General features: G+C 51.4%; 1 protein-coding gene across 9 annotated transcripts in view; it reads right to left on the reverse strand.

The window, feature by feature from the left end:
• The window catches only part of EP400 (E1A binding protein p400), an 87,423-nt gene that overhangs the window by 36,837 nt on the left and 29,841 nt on the right, over positions 1 to 20,745 (reverse strand). For all 9 annotated transcript variants that reach the window (XM_049865316.1, XM_049865318.1, XM_049865314.1 and 6 more), the window contains 13 exons: positions 18,977 to 19,026; positions 18,375 to 18,432; positions 16,209 to 16,298; positions 11,313 to 11,420; positions 10,150 to 10,340; positions 8,965 to 9,142; positions 7,459 to 7,595; positions 5,541 to 5,710; positions 5,064 to 5,238; positions 4,824 to 4,960; positions 3,040 to 3,226; positions 1,411 to 1,577; positions 177 to 346 (listed from right to left, as the gene is read on the reverse strand). In XM_049865316.1, coding sequence (XP_049721273.1) covers positions 177 to 346; positions 1,411 to 1,577; positions 3,040 to 3,226; positions 4,824 to 4,960; positions 5,064 to 5,238; positions 5,541 to 5,710; positions 7,459 to 7,595; positions 8,965 to 9,142; positions 10,150 to 10,340; positions 11,313 to 11,420; positions 16,209 to 16,298; positions 18,375 to 18,432; positions 18,977 to 19,026 — 1,818 coding nt within the window. The remainder of the gene's footprint in view (positions 1 to 176; positions 347 to 1,410; positions 1,578 to 3,039; positions 3,227 to 4,823; positions 4,961 to 5,063; positions 5,239 to 5,540; positions 5,711 to 7,458; positions 7,596 to 8,964; positions 9,143 to 10,149; positions 10,341 to 11,312; positions 11,421 to 16,208; positions 16,299 to 18,374; positions 18,433 to 18,976; positions 19,027 to 20,745) is intronic.

Consider the following 20,745-nt stretch of genomic DNA (forward strand, 5'->3'; position numbering starts at 1 on the left):
CATTTTTGTACAGGAGAAAAATCTAGTTTAAGGAAAAAGGGTCTACACCCCACCTGAGGATGTCTGTGGCCCTTTGGCCTGGAGGGCGAGCACACTGCCCACGCCGAGGGGCCAGAGTGCAGTGCTGCCCTGTAGACAGCTGGGCCACTGCCAGCCAGCAGGCCGTGTGTGCGTACCTTTTGCATCCGGATTCGCAGAGAAGGTGGCAATGGGTGGCCGTCCTCGGACTTGGCCCTGAGGTGCGGCAGGGGCCACGGCAGGTGTCGCCGTCCGGGGCGGATGGGTGCTGGGGAAGGCCACAGTGCGGCCCTCGGGCTTCTGGCCATACTGCACAGGCTGAAACAACCTAGATGCCCACGGTCCGGGCAGGGAGACACACAGAGTCATGAGACACTGGGGCATGGGTGGCCAGCCCTCACAGTGTACAGGGCAGCCGTGGGCAGGGGCACCAGGAGCACAGCCTAAACAAGGAACGGGGAGAAGATTATAGCCCTGCCCCAGGTGTGTGCCACAGGACTCAGCTCCCCCGAGAGAGTGTGCGAGAGTGGTTCCCAGGCACAAATGGTTCATACTGCTCCCCAGCCTACACCCACCCTCAGGCTGCAGCTCTAAATTGCCCACTTTCTCTATTCTCTGTGGCTTAAAAACCCCAGCACAGGGTTGCACATATTCCACCCCTGGCTGCCAGCTCACTGGGGTGGGCCCCTCCTGACTCATTTGTGTTCTGGTTTCATCAGCTCATGTTTTCTGTCCCACCAGCTCTGTGGTACCTGCAAAGCCACTGATGGTTTGTAAGCACCACAGTGAAGCCAGTCGAGCCCCAGATTCCCCTCTGTACTTGCCATCTGGGCATCTTCTGGGAAAACTCTGTTGCCCAGGCACCAGGCCGAGTTCCACTCTGTGGGCTATCCAGGCCCAGGGGAGACCCCCGGCCCCTTCCCAGGCACCCCTCCCAAACCCCGAGGCTTGGCTAAAGACACCGACATCCTGATCAAGAAGGCACACGCGCAGCTGCTCGGCTGGCTCAGGGAGGTGCTGTGTGCCAAGCGCACTCTCTAAGTAGCAGATCTCACATAACCAAGGGCCATCAGGAAAGTTCCAGAAGTAGATATCCATCCCAGTGAGCATCTTCCTTCCACCACTTGCAGCCCTGGGTCCTTATGGGAAACCCACACATAGCCCAGGCCTCCTATGTGTGAGAGGTCCACTGCCGGGGGCCTTACACACTGTCTTTCAGTCAGGGGCCTCGACTCCCGCCACCCTTGGGAGCCACAGCCCCTGCCTGCCCTGAGCTGATTGAGGACTGGCAGAAAGAGTGGTGAGGGCGGCTTTACACAGCAGCAGTCCAACAACAGAGTCAGGGTGGAGAGGCAGGAAGAGCTTATGTTTTAGATTCAACAAGCCACATACCTGCTCGGTTTCAGCTTTACTGCAACGGGTCTGGCTGATGGTGGGGGCGAGGTGAAGATCTCTTCAAGAAGCTTCCGTGTCACCTTTTTCTTTGACAGCAATTCTGCCTCATGGCGAGTGAGGTGATTCTCTAACCCGATAAGATCAAACACAGAGAGGTCTGCTTCCTAAGGAAAAAAGGGAAAAAAAAATTCTTGCTACATGAGGTGGTAGGAAGAGCACATGACTGAGAACCACGAGACAGTCCTGATGGGAAAGCCTCGCCCAGCACAGGCCCTGCAGGGAGCTGGGCAGGGGGCCGGGCTCTCTAAGATGGGCAGTAATGGCATGTGGCTCTCCCCAGAGATGGTGGGCATGGGGAGGATTTAGCAGCAGGCAGAGGGAAGAGACTAGAAGATACCAGCCTGAACAGCATGACAGACAACAGAACAAGGAGGTGAGCTGGGGAGAGCCAAGTGGGCTGGTGTGAGCAGAGGCTGACGTGGGCTCATCGCAGGCACCCAGGATCCATGCCCAGCCTGCTCCAGGGCGATGATGGCAGCCCGCCAGAGTCCCAGTGACAGATGGACACACGTGGCAGGGAGGACGCAGTCATGGACACAGGACTCAGCCCAACACCAGGGACTATGCCCAGGCCATAACAGATGGCTCAGCGCACACCTGCTGGGACAGTGGTTCCACTGCCACACACCAGCTGGGACAGTAATCCCACTGCCACACACCAGTGCTTCCCCTGGGACCACGCCTGAGACCATGACGGCTCAACACACACCCAGCAGGACAGAGGGTCAATGACAGACGACCCCATAAAGGGGGAGTAGGAATGCAAACAGTGCGTGCTGTAGAAAACAGGCCGGCTGTCCCTCAAAGCGGCAGACACAAGCCATCATCCGACCAGCAATCCCACTCCTGCATGTTCGCCCGAGAAATGAAAACATGTCCACACGCAGACTTGTAAATGTGCTCACAGCAGCACTATTTGTGACAGCCAAGGCAGAAACTACCCAAATGTTCACCAACTGACAGACAGAATGTGGCCCATCCAGACAATGGAATACTATTCAGCTATACAAAAGAAGTCAATCCTGATACGTGTTACAACATGTAAACCTTGAAAACACGCTGAGGAAAATAAGCCAGTTACAAAAAGACCACATATTACATGACCCCTTTCACAGAAAATGTCCAGGACAAACAAATCCACAGAGAAAAAGCAGATCAGTGCTTGCCAAGGGCTGGGGGTGTGGGGAATCATGAATGAGTATGGGGCTTCTTTTAGGGGTCATGAAAATGCTCTTAGATAATGAGATGGCTCCAGGACTCTAAGAGCAGACTCAACTGCACTCTTTCAGAGAGTGAACTGTATGGTACGTGACTTACCTCAGCAAAGCTGTTAAACAACACGCACCAAGTGAGCTACTCTGTAACATCTCTCCTCCAATACCCCCAAGACGATCTGTCTCTAACCTTAGAGGCAAGCACATCACACATTCTGCTAAATACTGTCTGGGATCAGGCAATTTCAAAACAGAGGACAAACCTTGTCAGGAAACCATTTCCACGACACGCCACGCCTACGATGCGCCTGGGAAAGAGCTCAGTGACCTGCCTTCCGAATTTTCAACTTACCTTCCAAAGGTCTCTCTCCAGTGCCTTCAGAGCCAGAGAGGCGGACCAGTGCTGCAGAGAACCCGCGACGTACGAGGAGTCGGGCCGCCGGGGCTCAATGAGCCCCGGGTGATTGCAGATCCGCTGGAGCTTCACAAGGACGTTGAGGACGCTGACAAAGTGCCCGCTCTTCAGGGCCTCCTGAGTGCTGCACGGTTAAGAGAACACACGGAACATTCCAACCTGAGCATGCATTTTACCACACGGACCCTTCACTGCCCATCCTTCTCATTCCAGAAACATAACGACAAGTAGGCTTTCTCTGGATCCGGTGAATGACGTCGGCACAGGTCCCCACGAGGGCCGTACACATTCGCTGGTTCACCCGTGGCCCTTCACAGAGATGTGACGCCAGGGCGGCAGAACGAGGGAGCAGACATGGGCGCTGCTCGCCCCACAGACCAGCTGCAGAACTAGCTCTACACACGGCAGCTGCAACTCCTTTAGCTGAGACCTCCCCATACGCTGACATCAGTATCTGACCAGAGCGGTCAAGGATAATTCCAACATCCTACTGGACACTCTGGCTGGCACGCAAGCACAACACTGCACAGTTCTTCCTGTCCACGCACAGAGCGCCTGTGGTGACTGGGAAGGAAGGACACACTGGGGTTCTGAGGTGGCCAGCTGCCCCTACACCTGACTGAATGACCAGGGCTGACCGCAGAGTGGTGGGATGGGCCTGCAGGTGGACAGGGGTGCGCACTTCACACATTCATCCAGCCCTACGACTCCCCAAGATGAACCAGCACGACATGCAGGCAGCCACAGCAAAACCTTCTGAAGGTCTGTGTGCGGGCACTATCCTGGGAACTTCCTGTATGTAAACCTGTCATCCTCACAGAGGCCCTGGCTTATGGGGAGAAGAGAGGCACAGACAGCACCCAGTCCCTGGCCCATCATAGGAGGGTAGGAGTCACACGTGGCCTGGCTCCCTCTGTATAATGCACACACACACACTGTCGCCTCGGCATCGCTTGTGAGGTCCTGTTTCTCTGGGGTCGCCAGGTTCCTTCCCACCAGAGACCTCAGGAGCCAAGGAGAGTCGAGCTGTCCAGACTGCAGACCCGGGGCCACTGCAGAGCACTGCAGATTCAGGACAGCAGCTGGCAGGGACACTGGATGGCACCACTACACACTGAACACAGAGGAGTGCAATTACCGAATCCAAATGTACGTAACAACTTTCAAAACTTTAATTCAATTTTTGGTGTTTTTCCATCTAAACTCAGGAAAATGGAGAGCCTCAAGGAAAGAACCAAAGCAGGTGCCAGCAAGCAGCAGGAAAGGTCAAGGGGGGCGCGCTCTGCTCGGGTCTGCCGGGAGTGGCCTGGCAAGAGGAGAGCGGGAGGTGGTGCCTGCAAGCCAGGCCAGTGACCCGCTGGGGCAGTCATCCACCTGGCTGCCTGCCTGCAAGCGTGGCTGGCCTACATCCCGGCCTCTGGGGGCCGTGAGGGGAGCCGGTGCATCAGAAGACACACTCTAAGGCAGCCTACACTTGGAAACACTGCGAGGCTGACCCAGAGAGCAAAGGGTGCGGGGACAGATGCCAGGCTGCCCCACTGACCGCAGTGAGCAGCAGGACTCTGAGGGCACAGGGCAGAAGGTGCAGGACAAGCAGAGGGACCTGCTGCATCTGCTCATTGCCCTGCCCAGCCCCCAGACCCTCACAGACAGCCACCCTCACCACTGCCACGGCGTCAACACAGGGCTAAGCAGAGCACCCCTGGCATCCGTACACGCACCTAGGCTGCAGGATGACGTCCTCGTACAGGGCCTTCTGTCGGCTGGAGAGGCGGCACTTCAACACGTGCTCATACTTCTTGGTCAGCTGCTTTTCCACATCTCTCTTAGTTCTCCTCAAAATGAACGGCTGGGTCACCTGGAAACACAACACCACCACTGTCTTCTCTCCAGATGCCAGTGCTACGCTCAGCAGCAGGTGGTGCGTACCTTTAACTAGCTGAGGTCATCCGACCACGTACCCGATGTAAGCGGATGACCACCTTGTGGTAGTAGTCCTGGTTCTCATCGTTGGGGGCTTTCAGAGGGAAGTTCCGGTACGGTCTGGAGACCCCCGGAATGAGGAAGTGCACCATGGTCCACAGCTCCAGGAAGGTGTTGTGCAAAGGTGCGTCTATCAGAAGCAAGCGCTGCTGACTACAAACGAGACGGGAGAAACAGCACTGAATTCCGAAGCTGGTGAGCACGGCTGGCTGCAGACTTGTTTTACGGAGACGTTTAGGGAAGGGAACAGGGGAACAGGGTTCAACGGAGCTGAGGAAATGGACCGAGGGGCGACAGCTCTGGGGTCCCCTCAGCCCTACACGTTCAAACAAAGGTGAGCGGTGAGTCTACAATTGGAAGACAACCCTAAACCTCTTCGCCCCACGCCTGCGTGTCAACGACACTGAAGGACAAAAGCAGGGGGCTCTGGTGGGCGGCCCTGTGGGTGTACAAACCTGTGCAGGTTGAAGACGGCTCCCCAGTGCCTGTCGGTCATGTTCTTCACCTGCTGCATCTCGTCGATGACCAGGCACCTCCACCGCACCTTGGCAAAGGAGTGGTAGCCCCTGAAGAACCGCTTGTAGGATGTGATGCAGATATTGAAGCTGTGGGGCTCTGTCCACTCCTGTGGGCGGAGAACAAGGTTTCAACAGTCCTCCTAACCCTTTACTTCACAGAACAGAAACACTTGAGATCATGTCTGAAAATTTTCAACACTGAAATAATCGGTTCCCATCTAGAGTATTTCAGTCATTTTTCTTAATAACTTGCTTTTTACCACACAGAAAACGGCTGAGTTTACAACTGAATTGTATTTTCCTCCAGGTGCCTAAAGCACTTTTGTTGACAAACTGGTAACGCAGCTCCAGAGGCATTCGCAATGTTATCTGGAAGACAGAGATTCTCACCAAGCTTCCTCAAGCAGAACTAACTTCTACGGTGTATAATCCAAAACCAAAAAAGAACAGATCTGTTGCTGTCGGGTCAATTCCGACTCACAGTGACCCTGGAGGACCGAGGAGAGCTGCCCCACAGCGTTTCCAAGGAGCAGCTGGTGGATTCAAACTGCTGACCTTGTGGTTAACAGCCAAGCTCTGAACCACTGTGCCACCAAGGCTCCATATAACCCAAGCGAGAAGCAAATGTACTTGAAGGATGACAGGAAATGTGATTATATCTATGTTGCAACTGACTGCGCTCTAAACTTTTTTAAAACAAATTAGTAACTAGAGGTGCTAAAGAAAACACATCCCAAAGTACTCACTTTTTCAGTAAGTACAACACAATAAAGTCCAATGATACACCCAATTTTATCAATGAAGAGTTTGGTCAATATACATTCACTTTATCCCTAAACATTTCTACACAGATGACATCATAAGAAAAGTCGGACTCAGCAGTCCACTCACAGGCCTATTCAAGCCAACGGTGCTGTCTCGAAGCCGCACCGCGTCTGACAGCTCTGGTGGACCACATAGGGCTTGAGTTATAATCCAGAATGTGGACACCCCAGATCTCCTCTGAGGGTGGTGGCCGTCAAGAGGCCTGCAGGTGAGGAGGACAGCAGCACTCCAGGGAACGTTCCAGTTCTGGAAGGAGAGTCCCTTGCTCCTGGGAAGTGAGCGAGCCCTGCGTGCAACCTGGCCACCTGCTGGCGTGGCCCTCCTTGTGGGTGGTCTATCCATCCCTTAGAATCAAGAAACAGCTTGGAGGGTATCTCACAAGCAAGCAATTTCTATTAAGTACGTTAACAGACACGTCTTGTCATTTTGAGACTGCCTTCCGTAAAAAGTGAGATGGCTTTCTTTTCAGTTTTGTTTTAAAAAGTACCTATCACCTATGGCCTCCACCAGACTGAGTCCGGCACAGCTAGTTGGATGCCCGGCTACCACCACTGACTGCTCTGACAGGAATCACAATAGAGAGTCCCGGACAGAGGTGGAGAAAAACGTTGAACAGAATTCTAACTCACAAAAGAAGACCAGACTTACTGGTCTGACAAAGACTGTAGAAACCCTGAGAGTATGGACCCCGGACACCCTTTTAGCTCAGTACTGAAGTCACTCCTGAGGTTCACCCTTCAGCCAAAGACTAGGCAGGCCCATAAAACAAAATGAGACTAAAGGGACACACCAGCCCAGAGGCAAGGACTAGAAGGCAGAAGGGGACAGGAAAGCTGGTAACAGGGAACCCAAGGTCGAGAAGGGAGACTGTTGACATATGGTGGGATTGTTAACCAAAGTCACATAACAATATGTGCACTAACTGTTCAATGAGAAGTTAGTTTCTTCTGTAAACCTTCATCTAAAGTACAATAATAATAAAAAAAAAAGAACATAATATCTTATATCGTTCAGGAAAAAAAAAAAGTACCTGTCTCTTGGCTCTGAGTTCCCTGTGGCTCCCGACATACAGGAGGGTCTTTAGCCCAGGGCACCAACGCTTCAGCTCAAGCTCCCACTTGAGTATGTTACAACTTCTTACAACAACGAGATGGGGGCCCCAATTACCTGCAAGGAAAAGGACACGGGATTCTCCAGTGTAATGATACTATCTGTCGAGTCAAGGAGCTGGCCCGCAGAAGCCTAATCAGCATGTGCCCAGTGAAGTTATGCACAACTACAGCAAATATTAGGGTGGGACAGTTACTACTGTAATACCGCCAAAACCAGCCGGTGATCTAGACAGCTGTCTACAGGGCTCACCATCCAGGGAGACACATACTATGAACACACCCAAACCATCCCAAATAACCACTCTCAACTCCATCCTTCTGAAATGTAAGAACTTTTTAAAATTATTAGACTAATACACACATAGTAATTTTCAACTTCTGTACTATAAATGAAACGTAAACACGCTAAAAGAAAGGGCAGACTTGGGGAAGTATCTGCAATCCACACAGCTACCCATCACTGCTAATACGCAAAGTGTCGCTACAGATTCTTAAAAAAGGACTCAGGAGAAAAATGAACACAGGACACGAACAGAAAATTCAGAGAAAAAACATAAATGGACAATGGGCTCTTTAACAGGTATGACATCCTTGGTAGGGAGCACACAGCAAGCCCAGGAGGTGTGCCTGTGGCCCAGGGAGACACACGATGGAAAAATAAGACTAAGCACGGTGCTCCACGCGTGCCTTGTATGTGGAGACGTCTCTAAGTCGGGGAGCAGGCTGAGAGGACGCACGCACGTTGCTGTCAAAGGCGGTCACCACAGGAGACGGCGGAAAAATAAAATGACGACTTTGTAAGCAGTTCTTATTTTGTGTGAGTTTATCAGAACTTTCTGAACAAAAATTTCCTTGAATGATAAATAGCACTCTGGGTAAAGTGGTAAACTCTTCCAGTTTTGCAGCTGTGCTGTGATATGGAGCCCCAGGGCCACCGAATTTGTGCCGGGCTGGAGTGGGGAGGCCAAACGGGCACCCGTGGCCTCGTGCCCCAAAGCAGCCTGAGTACACCGCCCGCCCGGGAGAAGGAAGCCCGGCAGGAGGCGGGGCAGGCGTGAGCGGGGCCCCAGCGCTGAGATGAGGGGCGGGTACGAGCAGGCCTGGGCTACGCTGACTCACACCAGCCCAGGGAAAGCACGGAGGCTGCTGCCTGCTCTGCCGTCTGCTCACACAACAGCGTGGCTCCACAGGTCACCGGTGTGGCCGCGGGCCTGCTGGACACCTTGTGTACTTATGTCAGATTCTGAATAACGGCAAATTAATCCAATGCTAACCCTGAGCTAGTGTTTCCTCACTCATACAGCAAGCGCTTCCTGAGCTCTGCTCAGGCCCTGGACCAGACCACAGGAGCAAAGTCGTCAGACACATACGCCTATTGGTGAGTGTTAGCTGACACGCACTGGTCAACAATCGACAGCTCCTACCTTCGTTACAGGCGAGGTGAGCAAAGAAGGCGATCACCTGCACGGTCTTGCCGAGCCCTGCCTCATCAGCCAGGATGCCGTTGAGCCTCTTCCTGTAGAGCTTGGCCAGCCAGTCCAACCCAATCTTCTGGTAGTCTCGGAGCACCCCATACAACAGAGATGGGGTGTTATACTTCACCTGCAATCACACACCCCAAGCAGGGACTTCCTTTTTAAAGAGCTTTACGATGCTTTCTCAACAATGAAATCCCATTGGTTATAGGACAAACCCAGGAGGGAGCCTCAAAGTGAGTCACCGAAAATAGGGAAAGGTCAGTAATTTGTTTCCCAAAAACCCTCATAGTTAGGGAAAAAGAGCTTATCTGACAGTATGAAAACCCTTCCTCATGACTTAGAAATACACCCAATGTCTAAAATCACAATGAGACACCACTTCACACCCCCTAGGGTGGTGATGATGGTGATTTAAAAAACAGAAAAACAATTAGCATCGGAAAGGATGCGGAGCGATCAGAGCCCTCGTACGCTGCTGGTGGGAATGCAAGATGGTTCAGCGGCCGTGGCAAACAGTGTGGCAGTTCCTCAAGAAGTTACACACAGAATTACCATAGAACCCAGCAATTCCACTCCTAGGTACATACACAAAAAAACCGAAGACAGATGGTGCAAAGGAACACTTGTACACAAATATCGGTAGCAGCACTATTCCCAACAGCTAAAAGGTGGAAACAACCCAACTGTCCATCAACTCATGAGTAAACAAATGTGGTCTACCCACACAATAGATACTATTCAACCACAAGAGAATGAAATACTGATACGTGCTACAACGTGGAGGAACCTCGAAGATATTACGCTCAGTAAAAGAAGCCAGTCACGGAAGTCTACATGTTACAGGATTCTATTCATATGAAGTGTCCAAAAAGATAAAGCCACAGAGACAGAAAGCAGCCTCGTGGTTGCCAGGGGGAACAGAGGGTGGGGAGTGACTGCAAATGGGTACAGGGGCCCCTTTCATGGTGATGAAAATGTTTGGAACTAGACAATGGTGATGGCGGCACATCGCTGAGAATGAACGTACTAAATGCCACTCAATCGTACACTTTAAAATGGTTAATTTTATGTCATGTGATTTTCACCACAATTAAAGAAAAAGTAAGGAGCAAAGATAGCCCAGGGCCTCACCGAGGTGGTGATCCGAGCACTGCCCTTAGGTAGGATGGCCTCGGCCACGGCGGTCACTTCCGCGATGTCTTTTGTGTTTGGCTTTCCGATGCTCATCCTCTCTGCAGCCTTAAACTGGTCCATGATGAACAGGGAATCTATGAGGACCAGATCCTTCCGGCTCTCCCGGTCTCTCGGGCTGTCTTCCACATCTACAAAAAACAATGCAGTGAACAGAAGCGGGGGCTGCTGGGGCAACTCACCGTCAAAGGGAAAACAGAAAAAAAACTTCAGCGAACCCAAATACTTCACATACAGATCTGGGCAGTCATCCTTTGTGCGTTCTCAACCTGCATACACCTGCCAATGCCAGCTGGACAAACGCACAGGGACTCATGCAACCATCAAATACAGCGCTATTCTGGAAAGCCCTCAAGTCTAATTTGCCCCCAAATAACCTGGCAATTAATTGAAAGGTATCCCACAGCCATCAGGAACTCAGACTAGGAGAAGATTTATAGGTACCTGAGGACTTCATGATCTCCCCCCATCAGCAAGAAAGGAAAACTTAAAGCCGTCTCTGCAGCACAGGCAGGCACAGAAGAGGACGGTCTCTCTCGTGCAGGTCTTGACCAGGAAAGGGTCTGGATGGCTACCCACTGCTCCAAGAACCGCTCCAGGACCCCCACTCACCTGCCCAACCCCACCCCCCATATGCATGTATTTCTAATAACAAGAACTGTCTGAATGAGAACAAGGAAGAGGTGGACACTGGTTTGCTTTTCACCAGCCATTGTAAGTGTGTCCTGTGTGTGCATCTGGAACGGTTAAGAAACGTAAACGAAGCTCCTCAAAACTGGCACGTTATCCAACAGCCCAGTATGGATAAACACAATAAAAATCTAGGGCCATAAAACGACGACTCCTGTAAAACTGGAGAAAAATATTTCTACGTTCTTCACAACTTGATTAAGTGCTCTGAAAATTATACCAAGTTTAGTAAACAAAAAGCACAGAATTTAATAAAACTATTCAATATAAAATCATATATTAAATACATGTGCAATTTCTTCTTTCATCAAACGAAAATGAAGGTAATTTTAAAAGTCTCATTTTAAGCCTCCTTCCACAGAAAGCATTTTGGTCTCTGAAAGACTGAAGTCTTTCAAGATCTAGAAACTTACCTTCTTCTTCGCTTGTCTCTTCACTGTCGGGTTTGGGTTGGGGCCACTGAAAATTTGGCAAGAAGGCACCTTCATACAACTTCATCAAATCAAGTAAGGGCAACTCAGCTGGAAAAGATCACACAAACAAAGATCAGTATTGTAAGACAACATCCAGTCATTTCCCTGGGAGAGAACAAAGCCAGGAAAGCCACAGGAAAAACGACAAGGCGTCCTTTCACATGTGTAATTCCTTGGGAAAAGCGTATTTTCTAAAAACACGTTTATTTTCTCTAAAAACTAAAATGGTTGCCCTTTAGTGACAGAGTCTAAAATACCTTCTTTATAAAGTAAAGTGAAAATCTCTGGAAATAAGAAAGGAAACTCAATTATTGTTCATAAAAGAACAAAAAAATATTTCTGAAATAAATGTACAGTAGCACCTAATAGGGTAATAAAAATACAAAAAATGAACACCACTGATGGGAAACAATGGATACATAAAAACACAAAACATGTCAAAAAAGGCTCAAACAATCAAAAAAAAAAACAGAAAAAGTGTTCGAAAATTATGATGAGCTGTTAAGTTTTTTGTATAAAGGCCTGACCCCAACTGATGAGACCAAAGCCCCAATCACAAAGGGCAAAGGCTCTGGAGTACGTCACGGTCACAAACAGCACAAAGGGGCTAACATTATAGGGGCTTCTTTTAGACCAAGCACTTCTGGAAATGAGACAGTGCACAGCTGTCCTTTACCAAATCAGCAACCATCTTTAAAACAGTAATGCTGGAAGAACACTGACTCAGACCCTCTCATGCACCACTGGTAATGGGATGAACTGGCTTAATTTTTCTGGAAACTGATACGGAAAGATGAGCGCTCTACAAGTTAATATTCTCTAACCTCGCTATTTCCCCCCTTAATGAATCTATCCAGGAGAATAATCAGAAACTTGGACCCAGATTCGTGTTCAAACATGTTTCCTGTTATATCTAACAGGGTAGGGTCACTTTGAGGTGTATACTTAGGATATGTGAAGTTTTCTGTATGTACATTGTATTTCAATACGTTTGTAAATATTCAAAATAAAAGTACTCTAAAGGAACAATGGAAACCCTAGTGGCGTAGTGGTTAAGTGCTACGGTTGCTAACCAAAGGGTCGGCAGTTCGAATCTGCCAGGTGCTCCTTGGAAACTCTGTGGGGCAGTTTTACTCTGTCCTATAGGGTGGCTATGAGTCGGAATCGACTCAGTGGCACTGGGTTTGGTTTTGGAAAGGAACAATATTAAAGGCACTGTCCACTTGAGACTAATAAAACCCTTTAAATTCATGTGTCCGTGAATTAAAACACTGACCACACCAGACTGATGGACAGCAAGGCGGATACGTGATGGAGCCCGTACAGCAAACTGCTCGTTGTGGAACCTGCACGGTGGGGAGATGAATGTCACAGTAAGATCCTTTCAACTCTTCTGTGTGAATAAAATGTTATAATGCTATATAACTAGGAAAAAACAAAATAGGGGAAGCCACTGGAAAACCTTTACAATAAGAAGATAATGTGGCAAGAAGCCTTAGAACAAACCTAACAAACAACAACCAGGCAGAAGATAACGATGGAAAAAAGACCTCATTTAGATAGAAAAGGACTTACTGAAGTGGAGCTTCTAAGCACTGTGGACACCTACAAGACAAAGCCCTGAGGTGGCTCCTGGGGGCACACCCAGCCATGGGTGACACACAGCGTCGTGAGGACACTGTGGCAGCCAGCCTCCAGGGCGGTCCCCAACCCCACCTCTGGGTATTCCCTGTGGGCCCTGCCCCACTACGCAGGCCTGACTGTGGGTCCCCCAGCCTCCAGGGCAGTCCCCAACCCCACCTCTGGGTATTCCCTGTGGGCCCTGCCCCACTACGCAGGCCTGACTGTGGGCCCCCCAGCCTCCAGGGCAGTCCCCAACCCCACCTCCGGGTATACCCTGTGGGCCCTGCCCCACTACGCAGCCCTGACTGTGGGCCCCCAAGGCTGCTCACAGAAAGCACTGCAGCATCTGCCCTGCTCGCGGGAAAACCAGCTGCCACGTCACGAGTACATCGAGCTGTCACACAGAAGTCCACGTGGCGAGGAGCAGAGGACCCAGCCGCAGGTAGGTGCGCCACCTTGGGGTCGCCTCCCACCCACCAAGTCACATCTCCAGCCTAGCTGCTCCAAACTCCTAACCCAAAGACAGGAGCGGACTGAGTGTGGTTTCAGGCACCAACTGCTGGGTTATTGCTTCACAGGTCCCACGCTCCCTCGGCAAACCCAGACACGTGAACAGGGCATGCTGGGACTCCAGAAAAGGATACTCTAGAGAGCACGTGGTCACAAGTAGGTAAAAAACCCCAAACTCGTTGCCGTTGAGTCGATCCCAACTCACAGCGACTCCACAGGTAACTAGGCTAGAAATATCTGAAGAGTGACAGCAATACTCTGACATACGAAAAGTTACAGAACAAGAATCTGAACAGAAGAAGACTGTGCTAGACAGAACTCTGACCCCTCATGGCTCCCCTTATGTCACCCCCTCCTGCTGAGTGAGACCTGTCTGTTGAATATGACAGTCATGTGCCACTCCCGTGACTGTTCTTTACAGGGCAGAGAGATCTGCAGCTGCTAACGGGGTCTCCAATCAGATGACTTAAGGCGGGAGCTTTATGCTCGCTCAGTGAGCCTGACAGAATCAGGGAGCCCCAAAAGGGGCTGGGCTCTCTCTGGCCACAGGGATTAAAGGAGTGAACGAGACTCAGGCAAAGACTACGGGCACCTCTGGAAGCTGAGCGCAGCGCTGCTGAGCACCATTGAGGAGAGGGAGGCCTTGGTCGTGTCCTGTAAGGAGCCAAGGTCAGCAACAGCCTGATGGGCTCAGAGCAGAGCCCCCCAGCCTCCAAAGAAGCAGCAGCCCAGTGGCACGTGGACTCCAGCCTTATAAGACGCTGAGCAATACCACCACTGACTGCTCTGGCAAGGATCACAATAGAGGGTCCTGGACAGAGCTGGAGAAAATGTAGAACAAAATAAAAATTTACAAAAAAGAGCACACTGGTCTGACAGAGCCTGAGGAATCCCTGAAACCATGGCCCCTGGACACCCTGCTACCTCAGAACTGAAGCCACTCCCAAAGTTCACCCTTCAGCCAAGGATTAGACAAGCCTATGAAACAAACATGTAGCCTTGGCAGCACAGTGGTTAAGAGCTCAGTTGCTAAGCAAAAGGTTGGCAGTTCGAATTCACCAGACGCTAAACACATACACGTGAGGAACGTGCTTTTTAGATCAATCAAGTATACAAGACCAAATGGGCAACACCTGCCCAAAAGTAACACCAAAAAGGCAGGAAGGGACAGGAAAACTGGACGAATGGACACGAGGAACCCAGGGTAGAAAGGGGGAGAGCGCTGACACATTGCAGGGATTACAACCAATGTCACAAAACAATTTGCGTATAACTTTTTGAATGAGAAACTCATTTGCTATGTAAACTTCCACCTACAAAAAATAAGAATAATCGGGTTGACGAGGAGCGGGACCAGCTGTGGCTGCAGCAGTGCGTCCAGTTGGCCAGGTTTTGCACACGTTGCATGTTATCACTAAGTCCTCAGGACCACACCGTGAGGAAACAACTCTTCCTTGCTTCACAACTGAGGAAACCAAGCAGGCAGAGGGCGTAAGTCACAGAGCTAGTGGGTACAGATGTGAGATATGAACCAAGCAAGTCTGGCTCAACCAACCCAGAAGACTGCCATTCCCGGGAAGTGTTCCCTTTAAAATCAAGGCAGAGGTACCACCACCACGTTCTCATTCAACACTGAATCCACCAAGGCCCCAAACCATCAAGAGCCTCCTAAAGAAGACAAAGGCTGCGGGACTTGGTGAACTGGGCATCAACAATGCCCATGAAGCTGTAGTCATTCAGACGGTGCAGCATGGGTACAAAACAGACAAACTCATCAATAAAACCACAAAGGTCCCAGGAAGAGCCAGGCCTACAAGGACACTTAATTTATGGCTGCACCGGCAGTGGCCATCAGCGAGGGGAAGACAGGCTTTTCTAAACAGAGCAGGGGCAGTCAGCAACCGTACTGGAGGTGAGGGAGGGCAAAGCAACTCCTGATGGATTACAGACATCAACATGCGTAAAGACAATGTTTACACCACGATACAGGAGCACCCACGTTATCTTAAGGTAAAAGGGTTTTTTTAACAAGACTGGTAACACTTCAACAACACTAAAATCAAGAACACTTGCTCACCAAAACGTGCCATCAAGTGAACGAAAAGGCAAACCACGGCCTGGAAACAGACTACTGCAGCACCTCTTACTGATACGGAAGCCACAAAGCCACGTCCGACACAGAGAACGCGTGCAAACAAGGAGGAGCAGAGAAACCTGACACCAGGGTGGGCCAGACACAAAGAGGCAGCGCCTCGCCTGGAGAAAAGATGCTCTGTCCTCAGAGATCAGAGCAAGGAGGAGTTGTGTCCTCGGTGTGTGGGGATGGTGTGTGGGGATGGGGAGCTGGACACGGGGATGGTGTGTGGGGATGGGGAGCTGGACACGGGGATGGTGTGTGGGGATGGGGAGCTGGACACGGGGATGGTGTGTGGGGATGGGGAGCTGGACACGGGGATGGTGTGTGGGGATGGGGAGCTGGACATGTGGCTCTCAACAAAACCCGGCAGTATTCTGTGAAGGTGACTGTGAGCTGCTCTCACTGCCTGTGCACAGGGAGCACGTGCACGGACGTCCACGCTCTCCTGTGTACCCAGTGCTTGATCCAGCGCTACTTTTTACATCTGACACGTGTTTTTTCAATCCTTTTTCGTATGTATTCGATACTTAACGACAGCAGTTCTCAATAAGGTAGTGTCAGCCTACCTTCTCTGGCTAAATTAGTCAGCTCTGTTTGGTGGTCTACCATCCCTTCGTTTGCTTCTTCCTCTTCAATCGTCTCGTCTTCATCTTCCACTAAAACAGTTATCATCAAATGTCAATGAAAGACTTCACGTGACCTTTCCAGTTACACATTAAACACTAAACAGACTCAAAATTGCTTCGCATAAACTACAGTAATTATAAAAATTCGCACAAAGCTTTGTCTTTCTCAAACGAAGTTTGGCAGATAGCTCATCAACAAGTGGGACCCAGGGAGCACACTTTTCTTCTCCACCCTGGTGTTTCCATGCATGGCGGGCCTGCGGAGCCCTGGGCGAACTCTCACCCACCGAGCCACCATCCCTTCAAAAGGGGCCTCTCCTGTCCTCCACGGCCCCGCCTCTCACCCGCTCCCCTCCCCGACATCTTCAGTCCTCGCACCTTGCTCTCAGAAAAGGGTCCGCCAGCCTACGGCATCAGGATGCCCATCTGGGAGCCCTCTCTCCATGGGAGCACAACCCCTTGTCACCCAAGGCCTGCAGTGCATTACAGACCCCATCCTCTGCCAGGGCTCCCCTCAGTGACTCCTTCCCATCAGCACCACACAACCCCCTGGCTCTGTCTTTAGAACTGAACAACGTCTACACCGACCACCAGCCACCAGCTGCCACCAGTCCAATGCTTTGTCTTCTCCGCAAGGCCGCCACCCCCTCATCACACTGCACCCACTGGCCACACCGCCATGCACATACCGACTGCTGGGCGTTCCTCCGTAGTGACCTCCCCGTGCCTGGCCCATGACCACCTGCAGGGAAGGGCTACCAGCCTCCTGCCAACAGCAGCGGTGGCCTGACACAGTGCTGGATGGAGACCATCAGAGGACTGCTGGCTAAGACCTTCCTGAGAGGCGGCCGCTCAGGGCAACCAGGCAAGAGGGGCCCTCTTGGCTCTCACACGTGCCCTCTTCCTCCAACCTGGGAGGACACTGCCGGGAGCACCCGGAGCTAACTACACCACCAAGGACCAAGAAGGATGGAGATACCCTCCAGGTCTCTAGCTCATGTTGGCCACAGCTGTCTTAGCTTTTCCTGCCACGTACAGAAGCTAGTCCTCACAGGCACAGTTCACTATGCCAATAATGGCTAAACTCCCCAATAAAGACAAAATAAACACCGAAACAGCAATCTTTCAGAACGTGGAAACCTAACACACACTGCCTCATCAGCCAGTAAACCACGTGGTACCGACCAGGGGCTGGTGGAGACAGCGGTCTGACCGGCACCTGGACGGGATCCCCACAGCGGCACCCTGACAACTGTCCCAGCCCTCTTGTTCCTGCCTGCCCACTCACAGGTCAGAATCTGCCTGGCCCCACGACCCATGGGTGGCAGACAGTGCCGGCTGATGGCCAGGGGGCCGTGTCTGCTCACACACACACACACACACACACACGCACACGCACGTGCGCAATGAGGACATGTTCGCTTTTATCCGAGGAAGTTGCCAACATCGAAAGGGCTAAGGATTTCTCCTGAAACACCCCATACCAGGCCACCTGGCCTGAGCCCTGCCCATCAAGCCGGCTGCAGCTGGGCAGAACCCTGTCCAGCTCAGACCCCTGGCCTCACAAACAGCGCCGGTCTGGGCCCAGGGCCCCCTGCATGGTAACCCTAATGCATCTTGGGAGACATAGCTGAGTTTCAGCCCACAGACACACAGATCCACCTGTACCCTGACCCTGACGCCCCGAGATGCCCCTGCGTTCCAGCCCTCCGGCACACGTGACCCTGACACCCCGAGATGCCCGTGTTCCAGCCCTCCGGCACACGTGACCCTGACATCCCGAGATGCCCGTGTTCCAGCCCTCCGGCACGCGTGACCCTGGTGCCCTGAGATGCCCCTGCATTCCAGCCCTCTGGCACGCGTGACCCTGGTGCTTCTGCGTTCCAGCCCTCCCATATGCAGATCCCACCATGCAGCTAAGATACCCCAGGTCCTCTGGAGACATGAAGAAACACTCTGCCCCGAGACACCAGGGAGAAAGACCAAGGCAAGTTTCCCAACTGGGCCAAAGTCACCCCTCTGCTTCCGCAACCCCTATGTGTAGGTGCCAGTGAGAATTAACAGAGCCTGCAGACAGGAGAGGCATCACGGGGCGGGGGGACAGACCTTCCTCATCAGTTAAAGATGTGCTGGCTTTCCTTTTCCTTCTAGATATTCCTGAATCCTGAAACAAAGAAGAAAAACATCACAAACAGGAGCTCTTAGAACACGAGCGGCAAGCCCAGCTGGCCTCCCCATCCTTGTTACACAAGATGCGCTGTGACAGCCAGGAGAGCTGCGCTGACTTCACGCACCTGAACGGGACAACCCAGGCAGTGTTCTCTCAATCAAAAAACCCGTGAGGGAATTTCATGCCCATATTTCACATGTGATGTACTTACGAACCTGGGCTGGGAGGGACCTAGGACGTGCAGACAAGAACAGCAGGCCCCGGGCCCAGCCTGCCTCACTGCACTGTCCTCATGGGAGGGTTGTTCTTATTCACAGAAAGGGAAAAGCTTACGTCCACTCTCTCTTATTCAGCTGTGGCCTCTCAAATTTCCAAAGTAGCCTACAGCTGCAGTGTACGGGTTTATTTTTTTCAAAGCGGACTGGTGTTCTGAAGACAGGGAGTAAAAGTCACAATCTACGCATTTCTCCAGTGATGGAACATCGTGGTCACCACCTGGCTGCTGTCTCTTTGGAGCGCAGCGGCAGTCTGAACTTACCAGGAAGTGTTCTGGGAAAGCATCAAGTCCCAGGTGCCTGGGCTCTTTTCCTAAGGAGACAGGAACATGGTTAGCTTCGCCTAGAGCTGAAAGGCAGAGAAAGCTGTCCACACAATGTGAAGAGCCACTCTTCTGTCTGGCTCTGCCCTACAGGTACCTCCAACACCGAACAGAGGCACTGGGGCCCTTCTGCCCTTCCTCTCAGCAACCCAGGAGCCATGAGGCACCAGGCCTGACCTGTGAGTCCACACACAGAGTGATGGCAGCTCCTAACTTCCAGGTCTGGACCCGTCCGCAGGGACCCAGACATCCCGGTCGTGCACAGAGCAGTGGGAAATGGCACAGACTGACTTGTCATGATGTTTATTACCTTACACAGCAGTTCCACGACTTTCTGCCCCTCAGTCCCAGTTTTCTCATCAATAGTGTGGGCATCACAAGGCCCACCCCTCCAAGGTTCTTCTGAGGACCAAGAGATGGCGAGTCTCTGCTGCTCCTGGACCCATCAAGGTGCTAAAGGGACAGGGGCAGCTAAGCAATGCCCAGAGACTCCGAGCAAGGCAGACTCGCCTGAGAAAGGAAGACTGCTCTGAAGGGCAACACCCAGCCACAAGCCCAGAGACCCTAAGGGTGGCAGCACCTGATGGTCCACCTCACTGTCCCAACACTGCCACAGACAGGCTCAAACCTCATGTGAGAGGGTCTGGGGCTGATAGATGTAGGGGTGGGGACTCATCCTAGCAAACCTCACAAGAGATGAACTAGCAAACTGGAATGGCAGTGCACTTATTTACAGCAAGGAGATCAACCACAGGCAGACCAGATGTTGACAAGCGGCCGCCAAGGAGAGTTCTCCCCTGGGCTCCACAGGCACAAAGGGTCAGGAAAAGCCTGGTGAGCGGAGACTCACACACAGGGCTCTTCAAGCCGGGGCTACCAGCTCTGCCACAGGGGCCTGCCTGTCCACAGGGGCCTTTCCGTCAAAAGGTGCCTGCCTGTTATGCAGGCCTGACACCCTCTGACCTGACCAGAGGCCCCAGCCTGTGCCCACACAGTAACACCAGCACGACCACTGCCAACCACACCCTGAGATGGCACGAGCCCCTGGTTGATTCATCCTACTCCAGGCAGTATCTTACAAGTCTGACCCTTTCCCTGCAGCATAACCTGACCAGTCTTGGCTCCATTTGGCTGATTTAACTTCAGCTTAACTCTCAGGAGACAATGGCATTTTCTTCTTTTCCCAGTTCTCAGAATTTTCAGAGAACAAAACGTATTGCCTACAGTTACTTACAATGCTTTTCAAATACGCAATAATTTACAAACCTCCAGGAATACAGTTCTAAAAACTACAATATCGGAGATGAGAGAGAAAAAAAAACTACTCTACCTCAAGGAACTGAAAGCATGGATCTGACAAAGATCCATATACAACAGAGCTCACTGCAGCACTACATGACACCACTTGACCCAGACGAGAAAGAAAAGGGAGAAAGCAAAGTCACAGCCTGAAGGACAAACACATCTAAAAGTGAACTACAGCTTTGTGGCTTTCAGGCATCAATTAAGGATATGTTTTAAGTTTGCTGCCTTTTTCATCTTTGCAGTATTCATTCAGTTAGAGCAGCTTGTTCATCTCCACTCACAAATCTCTCCTTGCCATTTTACAATCAGCTTAATCTCATTTAAAACCCAACACGCTAAGAATTAATGTCTAAGAAATATCTCCAGAAATGATGTCTCGACTAGTGCTACAAACGCTTCGATTC

Source organism: Elephas maximus, chromosome 22 (assembly GCF_024166365.1).
Source record: "Elephas maximus indicus isolate mEleMax1 chromosome 22, mEleMax1 primary haplotype, whole genome shotgun sequence".
In the NCBI taxonomy this organism is placed as follows: domain Eukaryota; kingdom Metazoa; phylum Chordata; class Mammalia; order Proboscidea; family Elephantidae; genus Elephas; species Elephas maximus.